Source organism: Macaca nemestrina, chromosome 7 (assembly GCF_043159975.1).
Source record: "Macaca nemestrina isolate mMacNem1 chromosome 7, mMacNem.hap1, whole genome shotgun sequence".
Classification (NCBI taxonomy): Eukaryota; Metazoa; Chordata; class Mammalia; order Primates; family Cercopithecidae; genus Macaca; species Macaca nemestrina.
Genome location: NC_092131.1, coordinates 62,964,099 through 62,989,250, shown reverse-complemented (window position 1 = coordinate 62,989,250; position 25,152 = coordinate 62,964,099). Strand labels below are relative to the sequence as shown.

General features: G+C 36.7%; 2 protein-coding genes across 13 annotated transcripts in view; one reads left to right on the top strand and one right to left on the bottom strand.

Moving 5' to 3' along the window:
* Nucleotides 1-25,152, bottom strand: part of LOC105481898 (kelch like family member 28) — a 119,552-nt gene that overhangs the window by 29,055 nt on the left and 65,345 nt on the right. Inside the window, exon 1 of one of the 7 annotated variants that reach the window (XM_011741692.3) lies at nt 10,390-10,585. The exons of 4 other annotated variants lie outside the window; for them this stretch is intronic. Coding sequence is in view for 1 of the 3 variants with exons in the window: in XM_011741691.3 (XP_011739993.1) it covers nt 9,391-9,432 (42 nt within the window). In the remaining 2 variants the exon portion in view is untranslated. 2 more of the 7 variants (XM_011741694.3, XM_011741691.3) reach the window with 2 other exon arrangements.
* TOGARAM1 (TOG array regulator of axonemal microtubules 1) overlaps nt 10,741-25,152 on the top strand; it is a 114,331-nt gene continuing 99,919 nt past the window's right edge. For 4 of the 6 annotated variants that reach the window (XM_071100239.1, XM_071100241.1, XM_071100243.1 and 1 more), the window contains exon 1: nt 10,741-13,011. In XM_071100239.1, coding sequence (XP_070956340.1) covers nt 10,966-13,011 — 2,046 coding nt within the window. In that variant the 5' untranslated portion in view covers nt 10,741-10,965. The remainder of the gene's footprint in view (nt 13,012-25,152) is intronic. The other 2 variants (XM_071100240.1, XM_071100238.1) reach the window with 1 other exon arrangement.

Below are 25,152 nucleotides of genomic sequence, written 5' to 3'. Positions count from 1 at the left end.
CACACACCACCACGCCCGGCTAGTTTTTGCATTTTTTTGTAGAGAAGGAGTTTCACCATGTTGCCTGGGCTAGTCTTGAACTCCTGGACTCAAAGGATCACCCATCCTGGCCTCTTAAAGTGCTGGGATTACAGCTGTGAGCCACTGAGCCTGGCCAAATTAATTCTTAAAATTTTTAATTTGGCCCCTTTCCTCTCTCAAAAAATAAGACTTCAGAAAAATGCGCAGAACTCTAACATTTTCAAATACAAAGTTTTTAAAACAGTGATTTTCAAAATATGATTCTTGTACCAAGAGCATGAGCAACATTTGGGAACCTGCTAGAAATGTAAATTCTTGAGCCCCATCACAGTTGTAAGCAATCAGAAACTACATAGATCATTGGGGTTGCAGGAAATGGACAAACTGTGTTTTAAGTCCTCCAGGTTATTCTTAGGCAAAAGTTCCAGAACCAGTTAAAATATTTATAGCTCAAGTTTAACAGCTTAAAAATTACTGAAAATTATTTCTAAGAAATATTTAAAATAAATTTTTTTTAGAGACAGGGTCTCACTATGTTGCCCAGGCTGGAGTGCAATGGATATTCAGAGGCATGATCATGGCGCAATACAACCTCAAACTCCTAGGCTCAAGTGATCCACCTGCCTCAGCCTCATCAGTAGCTGGGACTACACCACTGTGTTTGACTCAAAAACTATAATGCCTTCAAAATTATAAATGACAACTGTAACTATACTTGGTTCTCAGCTATCTACCCATAAATGGCTAAAAAACTAATTCAAAGAAGCAATACTTTCCAATCTTCAAAGCCCCACATTTGTCAAACAGTTTTACACTGGCAGTTTCATTTACCTCAGTAACCACTTTGCGTAAAAGGAAGTGTATGTACCATAAAAAACAGGAAAGAACAGTGAGTAAAAGTATTAATTTTAGAGTTGGAGACACTTGGATTTAAGTCTACATTTTGCTACTTAATAGCTGGGCTATTTGATACTTGGGCAAACTACTTATCCTTAGCTTAAACATTCTTATTTGTAAAATTTGTTGTGGATTAATAGGATTAAATGAGAAGTATGTAAGGAAAAACAGATCAATGGAGAGCAGAAAATATAAAAGTAGATCATTTGATATGCAGGTTTAGTATATGATAAAAGTGGCATCCCAGCAAGGGAAAATAGAAACGTTTAAATGTGTTGAGATAACGGAATGGCCATATGGAAACAGGTAAAACTAGATTTCTGCTACATACCTACACCAACAGGATAAATTCCAAATGAATCAGAGGTATACATATGAAAAATGTAATTATATAAATATTAGAATGAAATGGGGGTGAAAACATGTTGAAATTTAGTCCCCAATGCGGTAGTATTGAGAAGAAGGGGTTTTAAGAAGTGATTGGCAGAGTCCTTATGAATGGATTGATCCACTTACAGATTAACGAATTAATATGTTAGCAAATTAAAGGGGATTTATCACAGGAGTGGGACCAGAGGCTTTATAAAAAGAAGAGAGAGAGCTAAGCTAGCACACTCACAGCCCCCTCACCATGTGAGGCCCTGTGCTGCCTTGGGACTCTGCAGAGTTCCTACCAGCAAGAAGGCTCCCACCAGATGCAGCCCCAAGAAAGCTCGCACCAGATGTAGCCCCCTTGACCTTGGACTTCTCAGCCTCCATAACTGTAAGAAATAAATTCCTTATATTTACAAATTACCCAGTTTCAGATATTCTGTTACAAGTAACAGAAAACAAACTAAGACAACCTGAGATTAGGGAACAGTTTCCTAACTTTGAAACAAAATCCATAAGACATTGGTGAAAAAATAGGTAAAACTGACTACATTTTAAAAACTTAGAATAAAGAAATCATAAGTAAAAATATAAATGAGACTGGGAAAAATATTTGTAGCATATATAAAATTTTTATCAGTAATTATAAAATATTTCTAAAACTCTCTAGCCCTATAGGAAAAATTGGTTAAAGAAATGAACAGATGTTTGTTAAAAACATAAATGGTTTTAACCATACAACAATTGCTCAACTTCACTTAAAATCAAATACATTAATACATAGAGTTAACAATTTTCTCTTGACAGCATACTCTGTTGGTGAGGATGTGAGAAACAGGAAATCTCACTCATTACTGTAGGAATAGAAAACGATACAAAACCTCTGGAGGTAAATCTGTCAAAATCTAGCAAAATTACATTTGGATTTATCCTTTGACCCAACAACCCTACTTCTAAGAATCTATCCAAAAATTACACTGGCAAAAATGTATAAAGACACATTCATAAGGCTAATAATAATTGCAGGTCTATTTATAAAAACAAAAGAATATACTCATGTTTCTTATTCCTCATATTTGAGAGACCAAAAGGCAACTGACCAAGAATTTTAAAACAACTCTCATGTCCAGCAACGAAAGAATGGTTGTGAAAACTATAGAGCATCCACACAGTGGAGTACTATACAGCAATGAAAAGGAACGGGGAATCTCTGTATGGAATACTCTGCAGTAATCTCCCTGATCTAAGCAAAGTATGTTTAGTGTGTCACCATTTATCTACGAAAGGGAAGATTACAAATATACATAATCATTTCTATTAAAAAATAGAAATAAAAAAAGAAAATTTCTAATAAAAAAAAAGTACATACAATATGTACTTTTAAAAGTTACCTACAAGAGGAGGTATGGAATAAACTAGAGAAGGTAGAGATAGAAGGTAGACATCTTTGAATATACTCTGTTTTATAGATTTGATTGTGGAATCAGAAAAGTATTTTACATAATTATAAAGCACAATTAAATCTTAAAAACATGATCCATAAGAAATTTGAAAATACAAAGGAAGAAAATATGTACCTAGATAGGGGCCTTACCATACCATTCCAAATAACTTTAAAACAGTAATCTGATAGTCTCTATTGCAATATGCCCTAAAATATACATCTTACGCTGTTTTCAGTAATTGCATTGTTGATGAGGACACTGTTTATTTGTATTGTGACACTGTTAATGTGTGCATTGTGCTATAAAGCAAATGAGTAATGATATGATATTCTATCAACCCTAGGGTCACTGTGATCTAGGATTCTTGGTATGGGAAAAAGAAGATAAAGATATAACACTAAGATGTTAATTAAATGTATGTATATAAATAACAGTAAATATTCATAATACATAATTTCTATATAATTTATAATATATAAATATTATATGATGTATATTAATATTAAATATAACATATTAATATTATATAATATATAAATGCAATATATTATTATATTAATATTATGATATATACATGTAATATATATTATTATAAATATATAAATATAATATATAAATATATAATATATAAAATACATGTGAGCTATACATACATATTAAATCTATGTAATATTAAGGAAATATATGTAATATTTCAAGGAAATATATGTAATATATAATATATGTAATATAAGTATTATATTTATATTTATATAAATATAAATGAAATACATGTAATACTAAGGAAATATATGTAATATTATTTTAAGGAAAAAAATAAATTATATTTCCTAGCTCTGTCTATTGAAAAGGTCTAGAAACTGACCATCCCAGTAGCAAAGAACATTTCTAGCATTCAGATGTAGTCCTTAAATACCACTTCCCTCAAAGAGAACAGAACTCCTTGGGCAAATAGCTGATATTATGTCTGGGGCAGAAGATGTCAAGACAAATTTGGAATCCAAATCCTAGGTGGTGTAATCCTAGCACTTTGGGAGGCTAAGGTGGGAGGATAGCTTGAGCCCAGGAGTTTGAGACCAGCCTGGGCAATACGGTAAAATTCCGTCTCTACAAAGAAAAAAACGAACAAAAAAATTAGTTGGGTGTGATGGCACATGCCTGTAGTCTCAGCTACTTGGGGGGCTGAGCTAGGAGAACTGCTTGTGCCCAGGAGGTCGAGGCTGCGGTGCACAGTGATCACACAACTGCACTCCAGCTTGGGAGACGGAGTGAGGCCCTGTCTCAAAATAAATAAATAAATAAATCCTAGGTAGCAAGAAAGCTATCAAATACTACAAGAGTAGTATAAAAAATATTCAGGGGCCAAACTGAATAGGCTTTCACTAGTCAAAGACAGGACAAACTGATCATCAATACTAACAACTGCAATTGATTAAAAGACATCAGATATTTTAAATGCATGAGTTAATAATGATACTTAAAAAAAAATCCTAGTGGTCACCACTGGAGGATGCTAATGTACCAACTCATTATTTGAAACCTAGTAAACAAAGAGAAAGAATCAAACATTTATTATGACTTTCCTATGCTAACTGTACTACTGGGTTTTGAAATAGATGAGTTTGTATGTTTTTGTTTTTTAAGAGATAGGGTCTAACTACCTTGTCCGGACTAGTCTCGACCTCCTGGTCTTAAGTGATCCTCCCACTCTGGCCTCCAAAAGTGCTGGGGTTACAGGCATGAGCCACTATACCTGGCCAAATTTCTCTTTTTAAAAGTATCCATGTTAATAAATAAAGAAGGAATAATGGAATATTACCATTTTGCATCCTTAATAAATCTTGGGCATTGATTGTGAAGGGCTGTTTATATCACAAAAAGAGAGAGAGCTAGATAATTGGACCTTCTGATGGAAAAACATAACACCCATGAGTATTCTCATGTCCCACCCCCAACACACACCAAAGTCAAGCCAATTAAACTACAGTCAATTCTCTAGCTCCAACTATTAATTTACACAAAATATAGAAAATAGAAAAATCATGTTAAACAATACCAGAAAGATGCAATTAGCAAAAACATACTGACTATGAAAAATCTTGTAAAATAAACTAAATTCTTCATCAAATAAACTGCAAGAAATAAAGAGAATGCACCTATAAATTTAAAAGACATATCAATCAAATACAACCTGTGAACCATACACTTGTGTGTGCACCCACATGTTTAGAAAACAGCTGGAAATTTACACACTGACTGGATTTTAATATATTAATTAGTCACTGCTATTTTTTGTTACTAAATAGTGGTATTGTGGTTGCGTTTTTAAGAGCTTTTTCTTTTACAAATACATACTGAAATTGGTGTACAATGGTGTGATCATAGCCAACTGTAACCTTGAATTCCTGGGCTCAAGGGATTCTCCTTCCTCAGCCTCCTGAGTAGCTAGAACTACAAGTGCATGCTACCATGCCTGGTTAATATTTTTTATTTTTATTTTTTGTAGAGATGGGATCTCACTATGTTGTTCAGGCTGGTCTTGAACTTTTGGCCTCAAGCAATCCTCCTGCCTTGGCCTCCCAAAGAGCCGCGATTACAGGTGTGAGCCCCCATAATCAGCTGTATTGAAATATTTGTAGATGAAATAATATGTTGTTAGGATGTGCTGCAAAATAATAGGGGATGAGGGAATGGAAGGGGATATAGATGTCATCATGAGTTGATAACTATTGAAGATGCGTGATAGGTAAATAGATATTCATCATATTATTCTGCTTTTACATGTTTTTGAAATTTTGCACAGTAAGAGAGTTTTTTCTTAAACAACAGAAACATAAGGCACTAAATTTTGAATAAGACTTACAGTTTTAGAATCCTAAGTTCAGAGAGGTTAAATGAATTAGCAAGATACATAATTAGTAAAAAACGTTACTGGGACTAGAATGTTTTCTTAATCTTAGAACAATGCTCTCTACACATTACATTAAAAAAATTAAATGCCAAACAATGTCGAGCTGCTTAAAATATTTACTGAATCAATTTATAATTGTTATCACTTCTCATAAAATGAAATTATTCTACAAAAGAGCGTCTAGAATACTTTTGACTGTCATATGTACCAGTTAATGTTCTAAGCTTTTTACATGTATTAATTCCTTTCATCCTCAGAGCAACAATATAATAGGTACTGTTATTATTACTTTTTCTGTAAAATTTTCTTTATCTGTAAATACTATTCTTTATCTGTAAAATTTTCATCTACTTAGGTTTATCTTCCAAAGCCATTACATATTTCTGTCTTCAGTCAAAACTGTAATTTTAAAGAAAAATCCAACTTGTATTGCATATTAATTACTATGTATAAGTTAACAGAATTTCACGTCTGTTGCAAACAGTTTTTCAGTGGACAGGAATTAATTATGTAACTTAGACACCTGTCATAACATGGATTCAGAAATAACACATTTTACAGATAAAGAAATTTGAGGCACAGAGAAATTAAGTCCGAGGCAAGATTTAAACCTTGGCACTCTGTCTACATAATTCTTAAATATTCTATTACACTGACTCATTTATTAAATAAGCTCAGAATTTCTTAATTGTATTAAAATTTTAACTCAAACAAGAAATTAAAAATGTGCAGAACAGAAATACAAAGAGGATAGATCATTCACATAAAATCTTTATAAAATATACACACATTAGATACAAAAATACATCAGGGCTTTAAAATGAAATAAAGAAGGATCCATGGAACAATCATTGCCTTCTGGTATTTGTCTAAAAGCAGATTTGGTATAGCAGGTTTCTCTATATCCCTGCTATAGTTTTTGTTCTTTCTTTCTTTTTTTTTTTTAAACGATAAAGCAAACACTTAATAGTATTCTGAATCTTGGTAACTGCATTAGTCAATATCGAATAAAAAGTATCTATTTGAAATTAAAATGAAATCAAACTTTCCATAGTCTACAGTAACTTAACTTTAGCCTCTGAAACCAAGTTAATAAAGGTCAAGTTGTGAGTTTAGTCCCTATCTACTTAATTGACACCTAAGCCACAAAACAGTGGTGCTGAAATCAGTTGGGAGGCAATTATCTGCCACCATATAAATATAGATCACACCCAGAGTAAATAAATGGTGAAGAGAAATCAAGATTACTACAAAAAAAAAAAAAAAATTCAAAGAGACAGTTTTCTTTAAAAGGAGAAAATAACTGATCTATGAAATTAGGAGAATATTTTATCACATCTGCTCTTTTCTTAAATTTCTTTCCCACAGTTCTTTTCTCATAGGATAATTCAACTAATAATGGTATATAGTTTTATCAGTGAGCCTATGGAACAAGTTAGGATATTTTCCTTTTATCTGAGATTTGGCTTTTATTATTACTTGACAAACAAAAGTAAAATTAGAAGCCTGTCAGAACTCTTACTGGATGTGGTAATGACTTTAGGAACTTGCTTTCTTCTGTGTTATTTCTGAATCCATGTTATGACAGGCATCTAAGTTACATAATTAATCCCTGTCCACTGAAAAACTGTTTGCAACAGACGTGAAATTCTGTTAACTTATACATAGTAATTAACATGCAATACAAGTTGGATTTTTCTCTAAAATTACAGTTTTGACTGAAGACAGAAATATGTAATGGCTTTGGAAGATAAACCTAAGTAGATGAAAATATATCACTCATATACATCAAGAAAACTGACTCAATGCTGTAAAATAAGCTCATAATTTCTTAACTTATTAAAGTGTTACCTCAAACGAGAAACTAAAAAGATTTTGAATAGAAATCCAAAAAGGGTAGATTAAAATATATATAATCTTCAACCAAACAAGGATTGAAAGAAAAAATAATAAATTTAAAAATATATAATTAAATGATATATAATAAAACATATGAATAATGGGAAAAAAATCTTAATTTTATCCTAAAGTTTCAACACTGACCTCCACCAAAACCTTCTCCAAGCTCTAAGCAAATGTGAGTTATACTTTCTTCCTCTATCCAATTACTCTTTTGTGGAAACACCCATAAAATGTTCCACAGTCCAAATGTAGAAGTTGTAACCTCAAAAAATTCTTGAGAGGATTAAATGACTTAATATTTACTAAGTACCTAGCATGGTGCCTGGCACATAGCAAATACTCAAAACATGGTGTTATTATAATTGTTTGTTAATACTAATAGCAACTTTCATTTGCATAGCATTTCTTCACAATAACTTCTCAAACTATACAAAATTCTTACTAGTTTACAGAATTCACACTGATGTTCAATATTCCTGGATGTCTGTAAAATTTGAGTAAGAACATAGAAAAATCATAGTGATTCGCCCAGGGAACTACTATGTTATCTCTGATTCTGGAAATAAAGGAGGTTTTAGGGCAATTGTGTTTACCCTTAAGTTCAGCTAAAAAAAAATTAACATATGTAGCACACACATTCCTATAATTCACTAATTTAACTACACTCTTGAAATTATTGAAATTTTAAACTTGTTTTAGCTGAATTTTTCAATGTATCCTTAACCACTTCCTTTTAACCTTCTGAGGTGTACTATTAATAAAACACCTGACAGTGTATTCTACTATTCTAAAAATTGATTATAAATTTGTACTCTCTCTATATATGATTAAATACGAAAGGCTTTTTAAGTCAATATAAGAAGAATTCCTAGATTTCCAAAGTAAGATTTAAAAAAAATCTGCTTAATAATAAACAGAATACACACTCAATGAATGAGATTTACGTTCCACAAAATAGTTCTAAAAGATAAATAGTAAGACGTGATGCTGATGAAGTCCCATTTCCTAAATATCCACTACGGAGACTAATGCATCTTCTAAGTCTTCAATCAAAGAGACAAAATATAACAGATATAAAATAAATTGCAATCTGTAATGTACAGTGATTCACAGGGACCTAAAAAAACAATCAAAAGGAAGACTCATCTTGCTTTGTTCCCAGGAAAAGGGCAGGATAACTGCTTAAGTATCCACGTCTCTCATTTAAGACTTTCGAAGTCCTTTTCTGTGATTCCATGATTACCACACAACCTCTAGTTATTAACTTGGCTTCCCAAGTTCTGCGATACAAGAAAGAGCGCACTGGATTTTCAACTTGAAAATTCTGATTCAACATAAACTGGCACTGTAATGTGTACATCATTCTCTAGGTTAGTTTGAACTGGGTTCCTCAAGTCTGGGCAATACATGGGTCTACACATTTGAGCTTCTTAGGTTGGGACTATGAGAAACAGACACTTTCTCATTGACAACTGCTACAATCATTTCTTGTTTTTCACCTCCCTGTCTTTAACCTGTCCCTAAAATGAAACATGTTAGCCAAACCTAATTTAGGCAGATTCATTTAAACACGAAAATGGCTTATTAAAACCCAAGTAACAGCCTAGAATTTAAACCAAAACATAGGATGTATATTTACACAGCCTCATTTATATTAAGTCTATTCCCCATCCCCACCCCCCAAAAAAACAAAACAAAACTGATATTCAAATCGTAATTTAAGGCAAAAATTCAGAAATTATTTTTGCGCCTGCAACAGCTGGGAGCATTATTTATAAAGCTGTTTAGCATATGTGACTCAATTATCCCAAGACTTTAAAAAGTATTTAAGAGAAATCCCACCTGGTACAGAGAAGGGTAGGAATACTTGCATTTGAAGTGCATAAATTTGGGTCTTCAAATGATAACTTAGACTTTTCGCACGAGTCATTCAAAAGTAATTGTATTAATACTCCTTCAAAAAAAAATCTCTCTTCCACACTCCAAAGCATTCAGGCTCACACTAGATACGCCAGCTCCTCCACTGTGTTCGTTTAAGTATCATTTATGATAAGGAGAAAATGCACACAAAATTCTCAGTTCGCCTAAAATAAATAAATGTCTACTATTATTCCTAAATCCACAGGGCAGAATTCTCTTAGAACCGTGATGCCAAGAACTTCCACCGCAAGTGAAATTGTCTTCGCAATCTCTATCTCTAGGAGACTGAAAGGCCGCAGAGATGCTTGAGGATCCTGCAGGGAGGCTAGGGCGGCAGACGGAGGGGGCGGAGGGAAGGGGAGAGTCCCACAGAGGAACTGCATTAGAAGGAAAGACTTTGATAACGTCTAAGGGAGAGGCGGTTAGCTACAGGGGGGAAAAAAAAAAAACAAAAAAAACAAAAAACAGACCTATTTCCAGATTACGTACGTTGTAAAGAAAACGCAAAGTGATGAGGGTAAGGAAACGTGGTCAAAAACAAACAAACAAAAAACAAACAAACAAAAATTAACCCTCTACGGCCGGAGGGTTAAGAGAAGTCGACAAAAGGAGAAAGGGGAGGAGGGCGGGGGCGAAAAAAGGCCCCAAAGACCAGGAATTGAAAAAAAGTACCCGATTTGTGAGCTTGGCCGTGGTCCGGATCTTCTGTCCTGATAAGCAGATGGCAAGAGGAAAGGATCACAGTTACTCAGGGTGGCAGAGAGTAACGCGTTTACAAGGGTAACCAGCCCTGCACAAGAAGATGTCGTCTCTCTTTCCACCTGCTCCGCTCAGTCCTTTGCCTCTTACTCTAGCACCAGTGGCATTCAGGCAAAACACTGCCAAAGTCTGCACCGCTGGAGGACAGCAAAAGGAAAATACCTGAGTCCCAGTAATCTCACGGGAAGCGACAGCAGGAGGAGCCGCGGACAACTGGAGCCTGGGCTGGATCCTCACTAGCTCCGGTCAAACCCCAACTCTTACGGGTGGGGCGGGCAACTTCCGCCCAGAGCAAGGAAAGCGTCACATCCGTCTAATGGCTTCACCCCTCCTCCCTTCTCCGCTCTAGCTACGTTTGCAACGTTCTGACTTCCTCTTCCAGGAGACTTTGGCCTAGTCTCAACACCTGACGTGGACTACATAACCCAGCATTCATCACGGCAAGTGGATTTCCGGGTCAAGAGGTCCGCGCTGGGTACATCACCATGGAAGCAATCGGTTTGGTCACGTGGTGCCCTTGGTTACGCCCGGTGGCAGCTGTGGGGTCTACGGCTCAGACGGGGGCCATTTTGCCAGAGGCTGCCTCCCGGAGTTGGGGGCGGCCTGGCGGCGGGCTGAAGCTGTTCTTTTTCCTCTTCTGCAGCTTGGGGCTTGGAGAGGATCTGGAAGTCCGGGCTCTATCGAGCCCTTCGAAGACGGCAATGATTTCTTCCAACCACCGCCACCTGACGACCCTGCATGGCGGCTGCGCCCTCCGCTCTGCTTCTGCTGCCGCCCTTTCCAGTCCTCTCTGCCTATCGGCTCCAGAGCCGCAGTCGTCCTTCCGCCCCAGAGACTGATGATAGTGGAGTTGGGGGCATTATGAGAGGAGAGAAAAACTACTACTGCCGTGGAGCTGCGGGGGACCACGGTTCCTGCCCCACTACAACTTCGCCTCTGGCCTCGGCCCTCTTGATGCCCTCGGAGGCAGTCTCAAGCAGCTGGTCTGATTCTGGAGGCGGTTTGTCAGGGGGAGATGAAGAGGAGACTCGGCTCCTTCAACTCCTCCGCACCGCGCCGGATCCTTCTGAGGCCTTTCAGGCTTTGCAAGCTGCTTTGCCGCGGCGGGGCGGTCGACTTGGCTTCCCCCGACGCAAGGAAGCTTTGTATCGGGCACTGGGCCGAGTGCTTGTGGAAGGAGGTAGTGATGAGAAGCGGCTCTGCTTGCAACTTCTCTCAGACGTTCTCCGGGGTCAGGGTGAGGCAGGCCAGCTGGAAGAGGCCTTTAGCTTAGCACTTTTGCCTCAACTAGTTGTCTCGTTACGGGAAGAGAATCCAGCCCTGCGGAAAGATGCGCTGCAGATCCTGCATATATGTCTGAAACGTAGTTCTGGAGAGGTGCTGAGAACGCTTATACAGCAAGGACTGGAAAGTACCGATGCCCGACTTAGAGCATCCACAGCACTACTGCTTCCCATCTTGCTTACTACTGAGGACTTGTTGCTTGGTCTGGATCTCACCGAGGTGATAATATCCCTAGCCCGAAAGCTTGGTGATCAGGAGACAGAAGAAGAATCTGAGACAGCTTTCTCCGCCCTTCAACAAATTGGGGAGCGACTTGGCCAAGACAGGTTTCAATCGTATATTTCTCGTCTCCCCTCTGCCCTGAGGAGACACTACAATCGCCGCCTGGAGTCCCAGTTTGGAAGTCAAGTTCCTTATTATTTGGAACTGGAAGCCTCTGGATTTCCTGAAGATCCCCTTCCATGTGCAGTGACTCTTTCCAACAGCAATCTTAAATTTGGGATTATTCCTCAGGAGCTGCATTCACGATTATTGGATCAGGAAGACTATAAGAACCGAACCCAGGCCGTCGAAGAACTAAAGCAGGTGCTGGGAAAATTTAACCCTAGTTCTACTCCTCATTCTAGTCTTGTTGGCTTCATTAGTTTGCTATATAATTTATTAGACGATTCTAACTTCAAAGTGGTTCATGGCACACTTCAAGTCCTGCATTTACTGGTTATTCGCCTTGGAGAGCAGGTACAGCAGTTCTTGGGACCAGTTATAGCAGCTTCTGTCAAAGTACTGGCAGACAACAAGTTGGTGATCAAACAAGAATACATGAAAATCTTCCTCAAGCTAATGAAGGAAGTAGGACCTCAGCAGGTGCTTTGTTTACTCCTGGAACATCTCAAACATAAGCATTCCAGAGTGAGAGAGGAGGTGGTGAACATTTGCATCTGCTCCCTGCTGACCTATCCTAGTGAGGATTTTGACTTGCCCAAACTGTCCTTTGATCTTGCCCCAGCTCTTGTAGATAGCAAACGCAGGGTACGCCAAGCAGCTTTAGAAGCTTTTGCCGTATTGGCATCATCAATGGGCTCAGGTAAAACCAGCATCCTTTTTAAAGCTGTGGATACTGTTGAACTGCAAGATAATGGAGATGGAGTGATGAATGCTGTGCAGGCCAGATTGGCTAGGAAAACCTTACCAAGGCTAACAGAGCAGGGATTTGTGGAATATGCAGTACTGATGCCATCTTCTGCCGGGGGTAGATCAAACCATTTGGCACATGGAGCAGATACGGACTGGCTTTTGGCTGGTAACAGAACTCAGAGTGCACACTGTCACTGTGGTGACCACGTAAGGGATAGCATGCAAATTTATGGATCTTACAGTCCAACTATTTGTACCCGAAGGGTATTAAGTGCAGGAAAAGGAAAAAATAAATTACCGTGGGAAAATGAGCAGCCTGGAATCATGGGAGAAAACCAGACCTCCACTTCCAAGGATGTAGAGCAGGTATGCTTCTCTAATTTTCTTGAGTCGAAAGTGTGAAGAATTTAAATGAAAATATGCCTGCGATGACTGAAGGGTGAGTCTGCTTGAGGGAAACATGTTATGCTTTGTTTTAAATCAATTTTAAATCCACTGAATGTTGATGTGGGTACTCATTATAATGGTACAGATCAAAAAGGACCATTTAATAGGCTTCCTGCTTGATAGATTTAATTAAGTTTGAGACACGTGATATAGACAATACCTAGATTCAGTTTGAGTTTGTTACTGTGGCGTGTCAGTTTATCTCATCATACAACAAACATTGAATACCTAGTAGGTGCCAGATAAAGAGCTAAATTCTGGGAATGAAGATGAGGCCAGTTTCACACAGTTTAGGAAAAAGGTCAGACCTAGGAATTAGCAATTAACAAATTCGCTAAGTGCTAAAGTAGAAATACAAAGACTGCAGGAATACTGAAGATAGAAAAAATAATTCGACTAGAAAAGTAAAAAAAAAAAAAAAAAAAAAGCATCCGCAGAAGATATGACATTTGAACTGAGATTTTACCCCCGAAGCTTTTATTTAAAAAATTCCAAATCTATAGGTAAGAGTACAATGAATACCCATATACTTCATCTGTATTTACCAGATGTAACATCTTGACGTATTTACTCCATATTTGCTGAACCATTTGAAAGTAAATTGTGGATATCTTGAGATTTCACTCCTAAATATCTCAGCATATATCTCCTAGGAATGACATTCTCCTTTATATCCATAAATCATTATTGCACCTCAGACTATCAGTAGTAATTCAGTAATATGTAGCAGACAGCCTGTAATTAAATTTCCCCAATTGTCTCCAAAAGTGTTTTATATTTCTTGTTTTACTTTTATCATCCAGGATCTAGTCAAGGTTCATGTGGTTAATGTTCCTTGTAATTTTATCTAGAATAATATCCTGCTTGTTGTTTGTTTCTTTGTTTTTTCATGGCTTTGGCCTTTTATAAAAAGAGTTTGGGGTAGTTTTGTAGAATGTCCCTAGTTTTAAATTTATATGTTTACTTGATTAGATTCAAAATAAATATTTTTAGGAAAATATTACATAGGAGATACGTATATATGAAGGAGAAGCTAAGTAGTGTGAACTTCACAGTACATTACATTATGAGGCAAATGATATCAGGTTGTCCCATCACTGGTGATGCTTAATTTTTTGGATAATGCTTAATGTTTGGATAAGGTGGTAATAGCCAGATCTCTCCATTGTAAAGGTACATTTTCCTCTTTAGAATTAGCATATAATCTTAGAATTAGTATATAGAATTAGCATATAGCATAATAGTAAAATGATACTTGGAGACCGTAAGAATACCCCAACAACTTTTCACCCACTGTGTTTAGCATCCATCAATGGTCTTTATCTGTATTATTTATTATACTGGGGACTTACAAATTGTAATTTTGTTTTTGTTTTTGTTTGAGATGGAGTCTCTCAGCTCATTGCAACTTCTGTCTCCCGGGGTCAAACGACTCTCCCACCTCAGCCTCCTGAGTAGCTGGGATTACAGGCGCCCACTGCCATGCCCAGCTAATTTTTGTATTTTTAGTAGAGACAGGGTTTCACCATGTTGGCCAGACCTGTCTCAAACTCCTGACCTCGTGATCCACCCCCCTCAGCCTCCCAAAGTGCTGGGATTACAGGCCTGAGCCACCGCACCCAGCCCAAATTGTAATTTTTAAATTACAAAGGCTGGGCAGGGTGGTTCACACCTGTAATGCCAGCACTTTGGGAGGCCGAGGCAGGCAGATCACCTGAGGTCAGGAGTTCGAGACCAGCCTGGCCAACATGGTGAAACCCCCATCTCTACTAAAAATACAAAAATTAGCTCAGTGTGGTGGTACACACCTGTAATCCCAGCTACTCGGGAGGCTGAGGCAAAAGAATCACTTGAACCCAGGAAGCTGAGGTTTCAGTGAGCTGAGATTGCACCACTGCACCCCAGCCTAGGCAACAGAGGGAGACTCTGTCTCAAAAATAATAATAATAATAATAACAAATTAATTACAAAAAGAGTAATTTAAAAACATTGTAACATTTCTTCTCTATCTGCAATTCTTTTTTTTCTTATATGTGTAATAATTATGTATTATTTTTTGTTACTAAATTTTTTTTAACTTTTTTGTGCTAAAAGTGTCCCAAATTTGACTAGTGACTGGCTCCTGTGTCCTTTTAACATGACTGTTCTTTAGTCTTTGAGCACTTCCTTAACATAATATTTGGGATGATTTCTTGAGGCTAGGAGTTCGAGACCAGCCTGGGCAACATAGTGAGATCTCATCTCTACAAAAATAAAAAAACTTAGCCAGGCATGGTGGTGCATGCCTATAGTCCCAGCTACTTCGGAGGCTGAAGTGGGAGGATTGCTTGAGCCCAGGAGTTCCAGGCTGCAGCAGTGAGCCATGATTGTGCCACCGCACTCCAGCCTGCTCAACAGAGCAAGACCCAGACTCAAAAACAAAATGAAACAAAACAAGAGTAACATGATGCCTAGCCTTACTTTGGTTTTTTCTTGCTTCAGACTTGGAATCAGCCATTTTTTCAGAAGTCCTAGTACTGCCTTTTTATTGGGCAGCGGTATTTGAAAACAAAAGTCTGAGTATAGATTTGCTCATTGCTATTTCTTGCCATTGTGGTTTCACCCTTTCAGTGGACAGAACCAAGGAGTATCTGTTTTTTGTTCGCTTGTTATTTAATGCATTTATATTAATACCTCCAGTTCAAAACTAATACTACAGGGTTCTTTCTTATCTTCCTTTATTCCATATTTGAATCTCCCTTTGTTCATAATAAAATCCCTGCTTCCCAACACCAGCAATATTTATTCATATGCTGTATCCTACAGTAACCCTCCCCCGCCAAAAAAATTGCTAGACCAGTAACAGCAACCAACTACCTACTAAAGTTTAAGATTTCATTACAGTTCTTTTTGTGTTTAGAATTATTCCACAGTCAGAATTTTGTGGTCAAACTTTTCTTAAATTAAGTCTTTTGTCTTAATTTTAATTAATATTCAAACAATGTGATGAAAGATGAATAGGCACTTGTTACGTGTGGATAGATCTCAGTGAATTTCAGACTAAAGGAATAGCGTGTTTAGAGACACTGATTATATGAAAGAACTTAGTAAATTAATAAGAGAATGGGGAGTTTTTGCACAGCAGACACAAGGGGCCTAGTGGGAAGTAGCAGATGATACCGGAGATGTAGATAAGGGTAAAGTATGGAGATAATATCTTGCAAATAATGAGTTTGGACCTTCTGCAATAGACCTCAAATGGGAGGAGGTGAATTGAGTGTTCTCTCTGGTTCCTTCCAATCCCAAAATGTGTAGATTTTTTTGGAAATAATTTTCAGATTTATATAATCTGGTTATATGTTATTTCCTTGTATTATAAGCATTATCTGGCAGTGATGATTTTTTTTAAGCATTACTCTTAAGACTGCTTATCATGTGTCAAGTCTAAGATGTCAGTGTATATATTATTAAAAAGATTCTGGTGCTGGCCAAAGCAACAAGAATCTGAAGATAAGTGCATTTCTGAAATGCCAGCATAGACATACTTTGCTTTTGAAAGATGCTGTGGTGAAATCAAAACTTTACCCAGAAATCAAGTTGTAATTACTTGTTCAAAAAAGGTCTTAGAGGAACTATTTTAATAGAGGACAGGGAATAAATATCTAAACAGTTTATGTGTGCAGTTTTTAAAAATATATATACATACATATTTTAAATTATTGGACTTTATTTATTTATTTATTTATTTATTTGAGACGGAGTTTCACTCTGTCGCCCAGGCTAGAGTGCTGGGTGGCGCAATCTTGACTCACTGCAAGCTCCATCTCCTGGGTTCACGCCATTCTCCTGCCTCAGCCTTATGAGTAGCTGAGACTACAGTAATTCTTCTGCCTCAGGCTCCTGGACTCAAGAGTAGCTGGGACTACAGCTACTACAGGCACCCGCCACCATGCCCGGCTAATTTTTTTGTATTTTTAGTAGAGATGGGGTTTCACCATGTTAGCCAGGATGGTCTCTATCTCCTGACCTCGTGATCTTCCCATCTTGGCCTTTGCCCAAAGTGCTGGGATTACAGGCGTGATCCACCGCACCCGGTCTGGACTTTAATTTTTAAAGCAGTTTTAGGTTCTCAGCAAATTTGAACAGAGAGTACAGATAGTTCCCATATACCCCTGTCCACACAAGAACAACCTGACCCACCTCATCCTGTAGTTTAGGGGTACATTTGTTATAATCAGTGAACCCACATTAACATATAATTATCACCCAAAGCCCATAGTTGCATTAAGGTTCACTCTTGTGTTGTACATTCTATGGGATTTTGGCAAATGTATCCATGTCTTATGTTCAGTACATTCTATGGGGTTTTGACAGTGTATCCATGTCTTGTATCCACCATTATAGTATCATAACAGTAGTTTCAGTGCCCTAAAAATTCTCTGTTCTTTACATGTACATTCTTCCCTCCCTCACCCCATTCCCAACCCTTAGCAACCAGTGGTCTTTTTTTCTGTCTCCATAGTTTTGTCATTTCCAGAATGTCACATACTTGGAATTATATAGTATCTTGCATTTTCAGATTGGTTTCTTTCACTTAGTAAAATGCATTTAAGTTTTCTTTATGTCTTTTCATGGTTCCTTCCTTCCTCCTTCCCCTTCCCCTTCCGTTCCCTTTTTTTTTTTTTTTTTTTTTTTTTTGACAGAGTCTTGCTCTGTCGCCCAGGCTGGAGTACAGTGCGATCTCGGCTCCCTGCAACCTCTGCCTCCCAGGATCAAGTAATTCTTCTGCCTCAGGCTCCCAAGAAGCTGAGACTACAGGCTCACACCATCATGCCCGACTAATTTTTTGTATTTTTAATAGAGATGGGATTTCACCATGTTGGCCGGACTGGTCTTGAACTGGACTCAAGCAATTGCCCACCCTGGCCTCCTGAAGTGCTGGGATTACAGGCACGAGCTACTGCGCCTGGCCTATCAGATGTATCTTTTGAAAATATTTTCTCCCAGTTTGTGTCGTGTCTTCTCATTCTCTTGACATTAATTTTCTCAGAGCAGAAGTTTTAAAATTTTAATAAAGTCCAGTGAATCAGTTTTTTCTTTCATGGATCATGCCTTTGGTATCATATCTAAAAAGTCATCACCATACCCAAGATCATCTAGGTTTTCTCCTGTGTTATCTTCTAGGTATTTTATAGTTATACAATTTACATTTAAGCCTATGATCCATTTGGAGTTAATTTTTATGAAAGCTGTAAGATCTCTTTCTAGATTCATTTTTTCACATGTGCATGTTCAGTTGTTGCAGCACCATTTGTTGAAAACACTGTCTTTTCTCCATCGTCCTTACTTCTTTGTCAAAGATCAGCTGACTGTATTCATGTGGGTCTTTTTCTGGGCTCTTTACTCTGCTCCATTGGTGTGTCTATTTTTGCCCATAACACATTGTCTTGATTACTGTAGCTTTATGGTAAATCTTGAAGTTCCATAGTGTCAGTCTTCTGACTTTGTTGTTTTCCTTCCATGTCGAGTTCACTCTTCTGGGTTTGGGTTTTTTGCCTCTCATTATAAACTTTAGAATCAGTTTGTTGATGTCCAAAAAATAACTTGCTGAGAATTTGGTTGGGATTGCATTGAATCTATAGATCACGTTGAGAAAAACTAACAGCTTGACAATATTGAGTCTTCCTATCCACAAACATGGATTATCTCTTCATTTATTTTGCTCTTCTTTGATATCTTGCATTGGAGTTCTATACGTTCCTCATATAGATATTGTACGTATTTTGCTAAATTTATATTGAAGTACCCTACTTTTGTATGCTAATGTAAATGGTAATTTTTTTTTTTAAATTTCAAATTCCACTGGTTCATTGCTGGTATAGAGGAAAATGCTTGACTTTTGCACATTAACTTTGTGTCCTGCAAGCTTGCTATAATATAATCATGTATTAGTTGCAGGAGGATTTTTTTGTTGTTGTTAATTCTTTGAGACTTTCTATGCAGACAATCATGTCATCTGTGAATAAAGACAATTTTCTTTCTTTCCAATGTGTATACTTTTTATTCCTTTTCTTGTCTTACTGCATTAGTTTGGACTTCCAGTATGATATTGAAAAGCAGTGATGAGAGAGGACATCCTTGCCTTGTTTCTAATCTTAGTGGGAAAGTTTTGAGTTTTTCATAATTATGATGTTATCTGTATGCTTTTTTGTAGTGTTCTTTATAAAATTGAGAAAGTTCCCCCTGTATTCCTAGTATACTGAGAGTTTTCATCATATGTGGATATTAGTTTTTGTCGAATGCTTTTTCTGCATCTATTGATATAATTATGTGATTTTTCTTAAACCTGATGATGTGATGGGTTATATTAATTGATTTTCAAATGTTGAGCCAGCCTTGCATACCTGGGATAAATCCCACTTGGTTGTGGTGTATTATTCATTTTATATAATGTTGGATTCAATTTACTAATATTTTGTTGAGGATTTTCACATGTTTGTTCATGGGTGATATTGGTCTGTGGGGATTTTGTTTTGTTTTGTTTTTGTTTTTGTTTTTGTTTTTTTTCTTATAAGGTCTTTGCTGGTTTTTGTATTAGGGTGGTGCTGGCCTTGTAGAATGAGTCAGAAAGTATTCTCCCTGCTTCTATATTCTGAAATTAATTGTAGAAAATTGGTATAATTTTTTTAAAAAAATGTTTAGTAGAGTCCATTAGTAAACCCATCTGAATCTGGTGCTTTCTGTTTTGGAACGTTATTAATTACTCAATTTCTTTACAGATACAGACCTAGTCAAATTATCCTTATCTTCTTGTATGTGTTTTTGCACATTGTGTCTTTCAAGGAATTGATCCATTTCATCTAGGTTACCCAATTTATGAACATAGAGTTGTTAACAGTATTCCTTTATTATCCTTTTAATGTTTACGGGATTTGTAGTAATAGTCTCTCTTTCATTTCTGATATTAGTAATTTGTTTCTCTGTTCTTCTTAGTTAGCCTGACCAGAGGCTTACCAATTTTATTGATCTTTTCCAAGAACCCGCTTTTGTTTTTGTTGATTTTCTGTTGATTTCCTGTTTTCAGTTTCACTGATTTCTATGCTAATTTTTTATTTTTTATTTTTCTCCTGCTTACTTTGGATTTAATTTGCTCTTCCTTTGCTAGTTTCCTAAGATGTGCACTTAGATGATTGATTTTAGATCTTTCTTCTTTTCTGATATATTCATTCAATGCCATAAATTTCCTCTTCCAGGCACTGCTTTCACTGCATACCACAAATCTAGATACATTGTATTTTCATTTAATTCAAAATATTTTAAAATTTCACTTGAGATTTCTTTGACTTATATGTAACTTAGAAGTGTGTTTAATCTACAAGTATTTTGGAGTTTTCCATCTGTATTCTGTTCTCACATTGCTATAAAGAACTACCTGAGACAAGGTAATTTATAAAGAAAAGAGATTTAACTGACTCACAGTTCCTTATGGCTGGGGAGACCTCAGAAACTTACAATTATGGCAGAAAGTGAAGAGGAAGGAGTCACCTCTTACATGGCTGGAAAAGGAGGAAGAGAGGGCAAAGAGAGATGCCATACAGTTTTAAACAACCAGATCTCTTGAGAACTCACTATTATGAGAACAGCAAAGGGGATATCCAACCCCAAGATCCAATCATCTCCCAGCAGCCCCTCTTTCAACATTGAGGATTACAATTTGAAATGAGATTTGGGCCAGGCCACAAACCCAAACCACATCACCATTTTAATTTGATCTGAGAGCAAATATTGTATGATTTCTATTAAATTTGTTAAAGTGTGTGTGTGTGTGTGTGGCGATAGAACGTGGTGTTTCTTAGTGTTCCATGTGAATTTGAGAAGAATGTGCAATCTGTTGTTGGGTAAAGTAATCTATAGATATCGATTACATCTAGTTGATTGATGATGATGTTGAGTTCGACTCTGTCTTTATTGAATTTTCTGCCTGCTGGATCTGTCCATTTCTGATTGAGGGGTAATTAAGTCTCCAACTATAATAGTGGGCTTGTCTATTTTTTCTTGTAATTCTATCAGTCTTTGCCTCATTTAATTTGACACTGTTGTTGGGCATACATTAAGAATTGTTTTGTTTTCTTGGAATATTAATCCTGTTACTATTATGTGATACCCCTCTTTATCCCTGATAACTTTTCTTGCTCTGAAGTCTGCTCTGTCTGAAATTAATATAGCTACTCTTGCTTTCTTTTGATTAATGTTAGCATGGTGTACCTTTCTCCATCTCTTTACTTTTAATTTATATCTGTCTTTATATTTAAAGTGGATTTCTTGTAGACAGCATATATAGTAATTACTTATTTAAGTTCCTCAATAGGCTCTTGGAAACCATGACTTTCAGTGAAATGACATACAGTAAGTCCTCCATTAATGCTATTTTGTTCAACATCATTTTGCTATAATGTTGATGAGAAAAACAAATTGGTTTTGTTATACATTGTTGTGCTTAAAGTGGCAGTCTCGAATAACTTATTGGTGATGTTAAGTGAGAACTTACTGTACTTGGGTCTTGTTTTTTGATCACTCTGACAATCTCCGTCTTTTAATTGTTAGACATTTAAAGTGTTTATTGATATAGTTGGATTAATATCTACCATAACTGTTGTTTTCTATTTGTTGCTCATGGTCTTTGTTCCTGTTTTTGTCTTCTGTTTTTTGGCTCCTTGTGGTTTTAATTGAGAGTTTAACATGATTCAGTTTTCTCTTCTTTCTTAGCATATCAATTATACTGCTGCTTTTTTTTTTTTTTTTTTTTTTCTTAGTAGTTTCCCTAGAGTATGCAATACACATTTACAACTAACTAATCCACATTCACTTTCAGGTAACAATATACTACTTCACAGGTAACCCAAGTACCTTATAATAACAGAATATTCCTAATTTCTTCCTCCTGTCACCTGTTTAATGCTGTCATTCATTTCATTTATACATAAACACAGAGACACACACAGAAGCATACATAATCAAATACATTGTTGCTATTATTTTGAATGGTTTTCTGTTAGATCTGTTTATGAAAAGTAAGTTTTTTTTTTTTAACCTTTACTTATTCTCCTCCAGCGCACTTCCTTTATCCAGGTTTCTGACCTATATAATTTTCCTTTTCTCTGAAAAACTTCAATGTTTCTTACAAGGTAGATCGTACTAACAACAAATTCTCTCAATTTCTGTTTGTCTGAGAATGTCTTTATTTTTCTTCACTTGTGAAAGACTGTTTCCCAGGGTATAGAATTCTAAGTTGATGGCCGGGCGTGGTGGCTCAAGCCTGTAATCCCAGCACTTTGGGAGGCCGAGACGGGTGGATCACGAGGTCAGGAGATCGAGACTATCCTGGCTAACACGGTGAAACCCCGTCTCTACTAAAAAATACAAAAAACTAGCCGGGCGAGGTGGCGGGCGCCTGTAGTCTCAGCTACTCGGGAGGCGGAGGCAGGAGAATGGCGTGAACCTGGGAGGCGGAGCTTGCAGTGAGCTGAGATCCGGCCACTGCACTCCAGCCTGGGCGACAGAGCGAGACTCCGTCTCAAAAAAAAAAAAAAAAAAAAAGAATTCTAAGTTGATGTTTTGGGTTTTTTTTCTCTCAATACTTTAAATATTTCACTCCACTTTCTTCTTGTTTGTATGGTTTCTGAGAAGTTAGATGTAATTCTTATCTTTGCTCCCTCATAGGTAATTTTTTTTCCCTTTAGCTTCTTTCAGGATTTTTATTGTTGATTTTTTGTAGTTTGAAGATGATATGCCTAAGTGTAGTTTTTCTGGCATTTCTCCTGGTTTTTCTCTGAGTTTCCTAGATCTGTGGTTAGGTTTCTAACATTAACTGGGGGGAAATTCTTAGTAATTATCGCCTCAAATATTTCCTCTGTTCTTTTCTATATTCTCTTCCTAGTAATCCAATTGTACACATGTTACACCTATTGTAATTTTCCCACAGTTCTTGTATATTCTCTTCTCTTTTTTTCAGGCTTTTTTTCTTTAAGTTTTGGAAGTTTTTATTGTCATATCCTCAAGCTCAGTGATACTTTCCCCAGCTATGTCCAGTTTACTAATGAGCCCATTAAAGGCATTCTTTCTTTCTGTTACTATGTTTTTGATCTCTAGGTTTCTTTTTTGTACTTTCTTAGAAGCAACGCTTCATGGCTTACATTATCCGTTTGTTGTTGCATGTTGTCTACTTTTATCACGATAGCCCTTAGCATATGAATTATAGTCTTAGAAAATTCCTGGTATGTTAACTCCAAAATTCCTGCCATATCCAATGCTAGTTATGATGCTTGTTCTGTCTTTTCAGACTTCATTTTTCCCTTTACTGTGCCTTATTATTTTTTGTTGATAGGTAGACATAATATACTAATTAAAAGGAAGTGTGGTAAATAGTTCTTTAGTAATGTACTATTAAGGTGTGAGAGGTGGGGAAGTGATCTATTGTGCTTTAATTACACTTTTGATGAGTATAATTTTATGGTTGCAATAAAATATCTTAGCATTTTAAAAAAGAAAATTCCTGATACCTTTACCCCTTTCAGTGTGTGTGTCTGGAAAAAAAGTTAATACAACATTTCTGCCATATCTGATGCTGGTTCTGATGCTTGTTCTGTCTCTTCAGACTTTGTTTTTACCTTTTACCGTGCCTTATAAGTTTTTGTTGACAGGTAGACGTGATATACTAAATAAAAGAACTGTGGCAAATAGGTCTTTAGTAATGTACAATTAAGGTCGGGGGTGGGGAGTGTTCTTTAGTGCTTTAATTACACTTTTGATGCGTGTAATTTTATGGTTGGCTCTCCCAATTTCTTCAGCATTTTAACAAAGAGAAATCTTGTTTCCTTTACCCCTTTCTGTGTATATTTTTTAAAATACCAGATAGCAATAATTTTGCTTAAAATTGCTAAATGATTAAAAACAGAATTTTTGTCCCTTTCTGTGTATGTTTTTATTAGCCACTCTCACATAGATCAACTGAAAACATCCAATAACTGTGTTATATTGGAATTAATGAACTCAATAGATGCTCTACCAGGTGAAAGCCTAAACATAATGTAAAAATAAATACTAAGTTGAAGCAAGTTTTATTTTCTGTTAGTGGGAATAGCTATGTCTAATGTAAGTTAATAGATTGTATTAGTTTTAGTGTCTTTGAAGGTCAGTGTACATCTTGTTAAAGGACTTAGGTTCCACATTTTCTCCATATTCCATATTCTTTATTTCCTAAACCACCCTTCCCTTTTTTTGGGGGGGGGCGGTGGTGGGTGGGATGGAGTTTCACTGTGTCACCCAGGCTGGAGTACAGTGGTGAGATCTTGGCTCACTGCAACCTCCGCCTCCCAGGTTCAAGCCATACTCCCACCTCAGCCTCCCAGGTAACTGGGATTACAGGTGCGTGCCACCACTCCTGGCTAATTTTTGTATTTTTAGTGGAGACAGGGTTTCACCATGTTGGCCAGTCTGGTCGTGAACTCCTGACCTCAGGTGATCCGCCTGCCTTAGCCTCCCAAAGTGCTGGGATTACAGTTGTGAGCCACCACGCCTGGCCTCCCCCACCTTTTCTTTTTTTTAATGAAGTGAGTTTGAACCTTTTTTTTTTTTTTTCTAGTGACTCAGAACAACACAGCTTTTGTATTAGGATAACTCCCTTTTTAACAATATAAGAACATTGGATATAATATTTTGGTAGTACTGAGAGTATCATGATTTATAAAATCTTAGTGAAGTCAACTGGTGACTATATTTAGTTTTCTAGCCCTGTTTATAGATTTTTTTTCAAAATTACGAGATATGGTAAAGATAAAATGATTCCTGGATCAACTATACTGACTTCAGAATTGGTCTTTCTAAGAACGAATCTGATCTTGTAACCCACCTTTCAGAGTTCTCAAATCTCACCCTGATTACACTCACTTTGGTTAAAATCCTTCATTGGCTCCAACAATCTTCAAGATAAAATACAGAATTCAGTAATAGCCCGCTTTCCTCTTACTGCTTCCGCAAAAATTGCCCTATGCTTATTCCTGGCCTGTGTACATTTAACCTGTT